General features: G+C 61.8%; 2 protein-coding genes across 2 annotated transcripts in view; both read left to right on the forward strand.

Moving 5' to 3' along the window:
• Positions 1-467: 467 nt before the first annotated feature.
• On the forward strand, positions 468-4,077 carry RILP (Rab interacting lysosomal protein; the record flags this gene model as incomplete). The annotated part of the gene is made up of 7 exons (XM_017742954.1): positions 468-657; positions 1,107-1,228; positions 1,388-1,579; positions 1,955-2,118; positions 2,229-2,351; positions 2,736-2,819; positions 3,137-4,077. Coding segments are annotated over 7 exons (1,032 nt in total), but the record flags the coding sequence as incomplete, so codon positions are not given.
• Positions 3,941-8,940, forward strand: part of SCARF1 (scavenger receptor class F member 1) — a 6,641-nt gene continuing 1,641 nt past the window's right edge. Inside the window, exons 1-12 of the mRNA XM_017742955.1 lie at positions 3,941-4,025; positions 4,654-4,979; positions 5,644-5,705; positions 5,987-6,088; positions 6,199-6,724; positions 7,168-7,386; positions 7,470-7,598; positions 7,695-7,798; positions 8,002-8,113; positions 8,191-8,315; positions 8,460-8,597; positions 8,920-8,934. Coding sequence (XP_017598444.1) covers positions 4,885-4,979; positions 5,644-5,705; positions 5,987-6,088; positions 6,199-6,724; positions 7,168-7,386; positions 7,470-7,598; positions 7,695-7,798; positions 8,002-8,113; positions 8,191-8,315; positions 8,460-8,597; positions 8,920-8,934 — 1,627 coding nt within the window. The 5' untranslated portion in view covers positions 3,941-4,025; positions 4,654-4,884. The remainder of the gene's footprint in view (positions 4,026-4,653; positions 4,980-5,643; positions 5,706-5,986; positions 6,089-6,198; positions 6,725-7,167; positions 7,387-7,469; positions 7,599-7,694; positions 7,799-8,001; positions 8,114-8,190; positions 8,316-8,459; positions 8,598-8,919; positions 8,935-8,940) is intronic.

Below are 8,940 nucleotides of genomic sequence, written 5' to 3' on the forward strand. Positions count from 1 at the left end.
GAGCGGGGGTCAGGGAGCTGCGCCGGTGGCGCCGAGCCACGCGTGTCCCCGCAGGAGTGGCCGTGGGGACGGCGCCGAGCCGGCTTGTTCCCGTTCCCCGTGGGGACCCGGCTTTGACCCAGCTGCTCCCTTTTCCCAGGGGATGGCTCTGACCCCGCTGTCCTGCAGCCCCTGGGACGGCTCTGATGTGGCTGTTCCCTTCTCCCATGGGATGGCTGTTCCGGCTGTCCCCATCCCCTGGGACGGCTCTGATCTCGCTGTCCCTGTCCTCTGGTATTGATCTGATCTGCCCGGCCCCATCCCTTGGGATGGCTCCGACCTGTCTGGCCCAGTTGTCCCCCACGGGATGGCTCAAACCCAGCTGTCCCCCTTTCCGGGGTGCTGGCTCTGACCCCACTGTCCCCCATCCCCTGGGAAGCCTCTGACCTGGCTGTCAGCGTCTACTGGAACAGCGCTGACCTGCCTGACCCCTGGCTGACCTGGCTATCACTGCCCCCCGGGGTGGCTCTGACCCGGCTGTCCCCATCCCCCAGGACCCGGAGCAGAGGCTGTGGGAGGCCGAGCGCCGGGAGCGAGCCCTGCACGGCCGCCTGGCCTGCCTGGAGGAGCAGAACCGCCAGCTCCTGGGGCAGCTTGCAGAGAACCAGTCCCAGGAAGGTGGGTGTCCCAGTGAGTTTGGGGTCCCCCGATGCCACAGGGTGTCCCTGTGGAGTGGCAGGCTGGGTGCAGGGCTGAACCTGTTTCTCTGGAGCCTGGAATGCTGCTCTCCTTTCCCTCACCTTGGAGACCTGTCCTACCAGGGAGCACAGGTGTTACCTTGTTTTGCAAATCACAGGGATCCCAAATCACAGGGATCCCAAACCCCCCTAGCACCTTGAAAGCCCCCAGGAGGGTGGTGGAGGCAGGCACAGGGTGTGGGCTGCTGTGCCAGCACAAGGATGCGTCGGGAATGGTCAAAAACTCTCGGTTCCCTTCTTTCCACTGTTCCTGCTGTGAGATTACCAGGAACAAGTCAGACTTTGCAGAAGCACTGAGGAACTTTGTAGTGTTGTGGGGTTGGAGGAGTCCCTGGACTCTCATTCCTGTCCACCCCTGTCTGGTCTCAGACAGCACGGCACGGAAGGAGCGGGAGGTGATGCTGCGGCTGAAGGAGGTGGTGGACAGGCAGAGGGATGAACTTCGTGCCCAGGCCCACGAGATCGTCTGCAAGAGCCGGGACACAGAGGCGGTGAGGGCGTGGGAGCTCAGGGCTGTGGTGTGCCCAGGGACCTGCTTTCATGTCATATCCCCCCAGGGCTGTCACAGCTGCTGAGCCTGCTGGGGCAGGTGGCACTGATGGCCCTGCATGGGGACACTGCCTCACCTTTGGCTGCCCTGGGCCCTCCAGCTGCAGGAACAGCTCCATCGCTTCATGGCCATGAACGAGGAGCTGCGGCACAAGGTGGCCGTGGTGCAGGCCCAGCTCAAGAGTGCTCTGGAGCAGAAGTCAGACCTGGAGGCTGCGATGCTGCAAAGCCAGAGGGAAATGAGCAGGAGGAGCAGGACAGCCCTGGAGAGCCGGCGCCCAGAGCCTGGTGTGGTGAGTCTGAGCTGTGGCCTCGCTGCTGCTGGACATCACCAGTGCTGACCCCACATTTCCAGCCCTGTGTGGAGCTTTTGGCACACCCAGACCTGCTGGCTGCCAGCCGGACAGGGCTGCACAAGGAAACCCCATGGCTGAAAACTGAACCGTGCAGTGTCTGCAACAGGTGGAGCAAGATGAGGTGATAGGAGTTAACACCCGGTGGGACACAGAGGATGAGGAGGGTTTGCCCCGTGTGGTGATGGGCAGTGGTTGCTGGTTGAGATGGGGGCATTCCTGGGACTTTTCCATTTCTGCCTGCATGTGCACCCAGCCTTTGGGTGCGGGTTTTGAGGTCTCTGCTTGCCTGCTGACTCTTTCCATCCCCTCCAGGAGGGAGCCCTGTCACCCTCAGAGGAGCCGCAGCACCAGGATGGGGACAGGAGCCCTGCTCACTGCTGCTTCTCCAAGGAAGAGCTGCAGCAGATCCTGCAAGAGCGGAACGAGCTGAAGACCAACCTGTTCTTGGTGCAGGAGGAACTGGCCTATTACCAGAGGTGAGTCCTGGCCCTGCAGCCACCCCTGGCCCATCAGAGGCTGCTCCCACCACAGTCAGGGCAGAATCTTCCCCAGGCTCTTGGTTAACCAGCTGGCTGCTTTTTGCCAGGGAGCTGCTGAATGAGGAGAGAATTCCCAGCTTCTTCTTGGACGCAATGAAGTCAAATATCAAAAAACAGAGGAAAAAAATCAGAGCCAAAATGCTGGGAACGGCAGAGGAGTCAGCGAGCAGGTGAGTCAGGCTGGGTGCTGGGATCCTCCCGTGCAGGGTGGGTGCTGGCTGGCCTGCTCCAGTGTTTCCATGTGTGTTATGCCCTGGAAAGGAACTTCCCCAAGCCCAGAGCTGTCTCCTCCCTCCAGAGATCAAAGGTTTGATGTCTGTGGTTGATGTGTTGCTCTGGCATAGCTGTGCTACAGGGGCTGGGCTTTGTGCTGCAACTTGTGTGTCCCTGTCACCAGTCAGGCATGGCCTGGCCAAATGCCACTTGTCCCTGCATGCATGTGACAAAAGGGAGGCGAGGTGGTGGCTCTGGGAGCCCTGGACAAACTCCAGAGTGGCTCCAGCATTTGCTGCTGTGGCTCAGTGCAGGTTTACCCCCATTTCTTTGTGCTGCAGTGATGAAGAGGAGGGCTCCTGGCTCCCAGGTCATGGCACAGACTGTGTGGATGCTCAGCCTCCAGAATCCAAAATTAGGAGCTTGTAAGTTTGCTCTGGTGCTGGCAGGGATGGGAGTCTCTGCCAGCAGAGAGGTTTGGGGCTTGGCTGGGACCTGGCACCTGTTGAGTTGGATGTGATGGGAACAGAGTCAGCAGGCTGGTGCAGGGCTGGCAGGGATGCTGCCGAAACAGGGGTTGTTGTTTTAGGGGGATCTGCCTTGTCCTGGGTGCCCCACGCTCCCCAGGTCCGCAGCTGGGCTGTCCCCTGCTGCCACCACCAAACACAGAGGGAGGTTGGGATTCCACATTCTCCCCAGGGAGGTTCTTCTCCCCCACAGCCCTTTTCTGCTCTCTCTGCAGTTTTGGGCTGTGGTATCAAGGCAGCAGCAAAGACCCATCCACATCCAGCTGCTCCGGAACCTGGGAAATCATCGACTCGCTGGACACGCAGCTGGAGCCAGAGGGAGAGAGCAAGGCAGGGTCCAGCTCCCCTGACAGAGCCATGGCACCCCTCTGACCCCACGGGAGCGGGAGCAGGATCTGGCCTTGCAGCAGAGCTTCCTGGATCCTCTTCTTCCAGTGGCTTCAAGAGCAGCATGGCAGCCCTGGCACTTCCCCGTGCTGTGGTGGTGGCGAAGCCACAGTGTGGGCAGATTCCTGCAAACCCACTGGGACACTTGGATGTGGGGTGCCAGCCTGGCATGGGACAGCTCAGCACCTCTGGGCATCTCTGCCCACCAGCCACCCTTTCACTGTGCCCATGGCTTAACTACAGGGGGTCCCTCACAGCTGTGCCCCTTCCCCACTGCTCCCTGCTTGCAGCTCAGCATGGTGGGGGTCTGCACCCTCTTCTGCTCCACACCCCAGAAGGGATCCATGGATCTTCCCATCCACTGGTGGCTCTTTGCAAACCCCTCTGCTCACAGCCCAGGATTCCATTGCCCCCATCCTGCTCTGTGGGGGTGTTTTACCTCACCCCTTTCTGTCTCTACCTCCCCAATCCCTGCAATGTGAAGGTCCAGTTGGGGTGTCCTGGGGTCACCACACGGCTGGGAGGGGCTGAGCACACTGCACTGGGTGTCTCCGTGCTCCTGTGGCTGGGAGCCATCAGGACCAGCACCACCAGGGCCACTCTTTTTAGGCATGAGGTGAATCAGTTTTGTACTGGGACCATTCCTGCCACTACTGGGACCTGGCAGGCTGGAACAATCCTTGTGTTCATGGGGGCGAGCCAGTCCCCTCAGATCAGGTACTTTCTACCTTTAAATTGGAAATAAATCAGTCTCTTGCTTCTCCTCTGAGGTTCTGGCTGCAGCCTCTGCTTGGGAAGGGCTGGGTGATGCTCTGGGATTTCCCTCACCATTCTCCAGTGTAGCCACTGATGGCTGTGACCCCTGAGCCCCTTTTGGTGGGGAGGGAGCTCCAGGGGGGTGACCCCACAGTGCTGGGCATGGAGGAGTTAATTCCTGCATGGCCAAGGGGAGCACTGTGCTTCCAACCCGGAGCCCCCCCGGCTGAGCCGGCCTCGGGTAGGAAAAAGGTGTTTCCTGTGCATCTGCTGACACAAAGCTCCTGGGGATGTCGAGGTGGGACAGTGGCCAGCAGCCCTTCAAAGGCCAACATAGGTCAGGCTGTGTTGCCATGGGGCACAAGGGGATCCTCCTCTGGGCCCCTGCTGGGGGCTGGCAGTGCCATGGGGTGGCTCGTGGCTGAGGCAGGGGGTGGCACTGGACACCTTGTTTGGGTTGGGGGGACGTTGGCTAAAGCAGCTTTGGGGGCGATGGTGGATGGCACGGGGGGAGAGGGTGAGATGTTCAGGCAGGTACCAGGCCCTTTGTGGCGCTGCCCAGTCCCAGGATTCCCCTTTTTGGGGATAGTGTGGCAGCCAGGGCCAAAAATAGCCCGTGCAGCAGCATTCCCTGCTCCCCCTCCCCGCCGCACCCCTGACGTCTGGATCGGGGCGCCTCCTCCCACGTTTCCTCAGGAAGAAACCCAAGGCTGGAGGGAGGAAGAGGCCGCACCACAGGAGGGACGGGACAGACGGGACAGAAGGACACCAGCGTGGGGCTGGGGAGCCACCAGGACAGGGGCCCTGGTGCCCTGCTGGAATGGGGAGCGCCCGGCCCATCCTCTGCCTCCAGCTGTGGCTGTGGGTGCAGAGCTCTGCCCAGGAGCTCGACCCTGAGGGCAGCAATGTCTGCAGGTAGGTGCCATGGGGGTCCCCCCTTGTGCCCCTTCATCTCCTGGGGCCTCTCAGCAGCCCCACAGGGTGTTGTCCATCTCTCCTTCCGTGGACAGAGATGTGCAGCCTGGCACGGGATGGGTGCAGAGGCTGGGGTGATGCCGGGGAGCGTGGTTGGGCACGTCTGGGTGTTTGGGGCACCAGACCCCTTCTGCAGGGTTTATTTCTCATTCCTGAGCACAGGGCAACGGGGCAATACGGGACCCCTGGCAAAACTCACTGTGGGTGTAGCAAACCCCAAAGTGCTTTGGGAGCTGATGTCCTCTGAATTGGCTGCCACGTTGCCTCTCCCATTGTCTCCCATCAGCGGTGACGCCTTTCGCTGCCTTCACTCAGTGCCTCATTTCTGCACTGCTGGCGAAGCTTTGAGCCTCACCCAGGGCATGGGACTCAGGCAAGGGCTCCGTGGGGGCATTCCCAGCACTCCGGGCAGGCCAGCCCCACCGCCCACTCGGGCTGCAGCCTCTTAAATTTCCTTCTATTTTGCTGGTTTCCTTCCGGAGCGTTGCCCTGGGGGCCGCGCCGCCTTCTCAGCACTGGGGCGAGGATCGCTTCTCCTTGGCCGAGGCCATGAAGCCACCCTGGCCCCCCAGCCCTGGCTGACACCCCCTGGTCTCTCCCGCAGGTTCCCGGCCGGCCCGGCGTGCTGTCCCGGCTGGAAGCAGGACGGGAGGCAGTGCACGGTCGGTGAGTGATGGATGGGGATGAATCCCGAAGCGTGGTCCCCACGCTCATCCAGGCGGATCCTCTGAGTGATGGGGGCAGCCCTGCAGCTCTGTTCGAGCCGTGCCAGTGGGGTCGTGCCCCGTGGGGAGCCCCGAAGCTGCTGATGGTGCTGCGGCTGAGCCAGAGGGATGGAGTGGGAAGCGGGATGGTGGTTTCTCTGGGAATGCTGTTCCTGCGGGAGGTGGGTGAGTGGCCAGACTGGGGAGGCCAGAGGGTGCTGAGTGCCTTTCCTGTCCCGACAGCCGTGTGCGAGGGGGAGGACGCCTGCAGGGAGGGCGAGGTGTGCCTGAAACCCGGGCTCTGCCGCTGCAAACCCGGCTTCTTCGGAGCAGACTGCAGTTCCCGTGAGTGTCCCCCCCGCGCTCAGCCTCTGCCATCCCCCTTTAAAGCCAGCTGGATGCTGGGGGGGCTGCCGGGCTTCCCCCCATCCTGGCTGTGTCCTTTCCCCCCGCAGGCTGCCCCGAGCAGTACTGGGGCCACGACTGCAAGCAGAGCTGCCCGTGCCACCCCAACGGGCGCTGCGACCCCGTGAGCGGCCACTGCACCTGCGACCCCAACCACTGGGGAGGGCTCTGCCAGTTCTCCTGCCAGTGCGGCCCCCACGGCCGCTGCGACCCCCTGACCGGCGCCTGCCACTGCGAGCCGGGCTGGTGGGCACCCAGCTGCAGGAAGCAATGCCAGTGCAACCCCTCCACGTCCCACTGCGACCCCCTGAGCGGGCTGTGCCGCTGCCTGCCGGGCTGGTGGGGCAGGAGGTGCAGCTTCAAGTGCTCCTGCAACATCTCGCCCTGCGCGCAGGAGACGGGCAAGTGCGAGTGCCTGGCTGGCTTCTGGGGACCGGCGTGCCAGCGGCGCTGCGACTGCGGGCGCGGCTCCTGCAGTCCCCTCCCCGGCCACTGCACCTGCGAGCCCGGCTACCAGGGCAGGAGCTGCCGGGACCCTTGTCCGGCAGGGAAATACGGATCTCAGTGCGTGCACAGGTGAGGTGGGGAAGCAGGGGGGATCCAGCGGGGCTGCAGTCAGATCTTGGGGGAAGTCACTGCGCTGGTGTCTGTCCCTTTGGTTGGGCAGGGAGACCTGTCCTGGAGGTTTGGGCATCCCAGGTCAGATGCAGCATCAGCGTTGCCCCAAAAGAAACACTTCACTATTGCCAGCAGAAAGTGTCACCCTAAAATCTGGTCGTCCTTAGTCCCGCTCCCCATGGTGATAAAGCAGCACCTCCCAACTCAGAACATTCTGTGATTCTGCTGCCCTCCTCTCCTCTTGCTACCACAGAGCATTAGGCACCCCTGTGTATTTCCCCTTGGTCCAAAATGATGCTCAGTGATTTTGTGGGGTGAAACCTGCTTTTTGTGGGGTGAAACCTGCTTCTTAGAGGTACAAGGGTGGCTTTTGTGACCTCGATGCCTCTCTGCCCACACAGCTGTGGGAGCTGCAAGCGCAGCCAGCCCTGCTCACCCGTGGATGGCTTCTGCCTGGCCTGCCAGCCCGGCTGGAACGGGACCCTCTGCAAGGATCCCTGTGCTCCTGGATTCCATGGGGAGGGCTGCCTCCAGGCGTGTCCCCGCTGCCAGCACGGGGAGCCCTGTGACCCCCAGACTGGGTCCTGCCTGCACTGTGATCCTGGCTGGACAGGACCCAGGTATGCCCAGGGTGAGGCCACCAGTCCCTGTGGGTGTCCCTGCTGCGGGGTGCAGTCACTGATGCTTTGCTCTGTTTTGACAGCTGCAACAGCTCCTGCCCCGTGGGCACCTTTGGTGATGGCTGCCAGTTCCTCTGCCCCGAGTGTGTTTCAGGGAGCTGTGACCCTGTGACAGGAGTTTGCATCTGCCAGGCAGGCTACTGGGGAGACAGGTAACGCCAGGAAAACACTGGGATAACACTGGGAGTGGGGCAGGGCTGGAGCCTCGCTCTCTCTGGGGCATTTCCCTCCTTTCCTCTCTCTTCCAGCTGCAATGACACCTGTCCTGAGGGGTATTTTGGAGTGAATTGTTCCTCGCCCTGCCAGTGCTCCTGGGGGACCTGCGACCCTGTGCAGGGGGACTGTGTGCTGAGTAAGATCAACCTCACATTTACTCCTTGGCACTGGGCAAGGGATGGTCGCATCCTCACTGGGGAAGGTGCTGGGAGCCTGGGATGTATCCTAGTGCCTCCTGGCCCCGCCAGGAGTTGTCAGCTCCTGTGCTCTCTGTGCAGGGCTGTTCTACGGGCATCACAGCCACAGGACACGCCAGACTCAACCCATCTCCTCACACAGGTCTGAAGGACCACAGAGCCCTTGCAGCTGCCATCCTCGTCCCTCTCCTGCTGCTGCTGCTCTGTGTCGCCTGCTGCTGCTGTGGAGCTGGCCCAGCAGATGCCAGAGACAGGTATTTTTTCATATTTTTCAGCCTTTGACACAAAACCCCACCTCCCGTGTCCCTTGATGTCCATCTCTGCTCTGCAGGGCGGCTGTGCCGGATGATGATGTGCTGGCCAGGATGAAGCACCGTGTGCAGGGGGTGCTGGCGAACCTCAGTGCCCTGATGCCCTGCTTTAACCTGGGCGGCTCGAAACTTCCCAAAGTCACGGGTAAGAAAAGCAGAGCTGCCAACAGCACTTCCAGAAGGTCACCCTGCCCTCTCTGCAGTGTCACTATTGGGGGAGAGCCTGAAACCCCTCTCCCCCAAGTACCCCAGGGTGCCCAAGCTCAGCTGGGTGTCTTCTCCTCCCCAGTTTCCCATCACGACACAGAAATCCCCTTCAACCCCAGCTTCATCGAGCCACCATCGTCTGCGTGGGTTTCAGACAGCTCCTTCTCCTCCTTCGACACTGACAACGAGGGACCCGAGTATTCCGTCCCTCCCAGAGAAGGTGACGCCCAGCCCATGGCTGCTCCTCCTCCTCCTCTCTGATCACCTCTGGGCCGCCGGGGTCAATCCTGGCCTTCCCAGGGAGGTGTGCTTGGCACAGACAGTGTTTATTTCCAAACCCTTGTTTCCCTGTCTGCAGGGCTGTGTCTGGCCTCGTGCCATGGGACGTGCCCAGTGGGACAACCCCATTTCACAACCTCCTCCCTGGGAAACGATCCCAGGCACAATGCTGTTGCATCAGCTCCTGTCCCAGTGTCCCCAGTTATGTCCCCGGGCACGGTGGCAGCTCTGGCAGCCGTAACACGTGTCACCCTGTCCCACAGGCATCCCGCTGCTGGGCGGGG

This window comes from Corvus brachyrhynchos, unplaced genomic scaffold (assembly GCF_000691975.1).
Source record: "Corvus brachyrhynchos isolate BGI_N302 unplaced genomic scaffold, ASM69197v1 scaffold99, whole genome shotgun sequence".
Lineage (NCBI taxonomy): Eukaryota > Metazoa > Chordata > Aves > Passeriformes > Corvidae > Corvus > Corvus brachyrhynchos.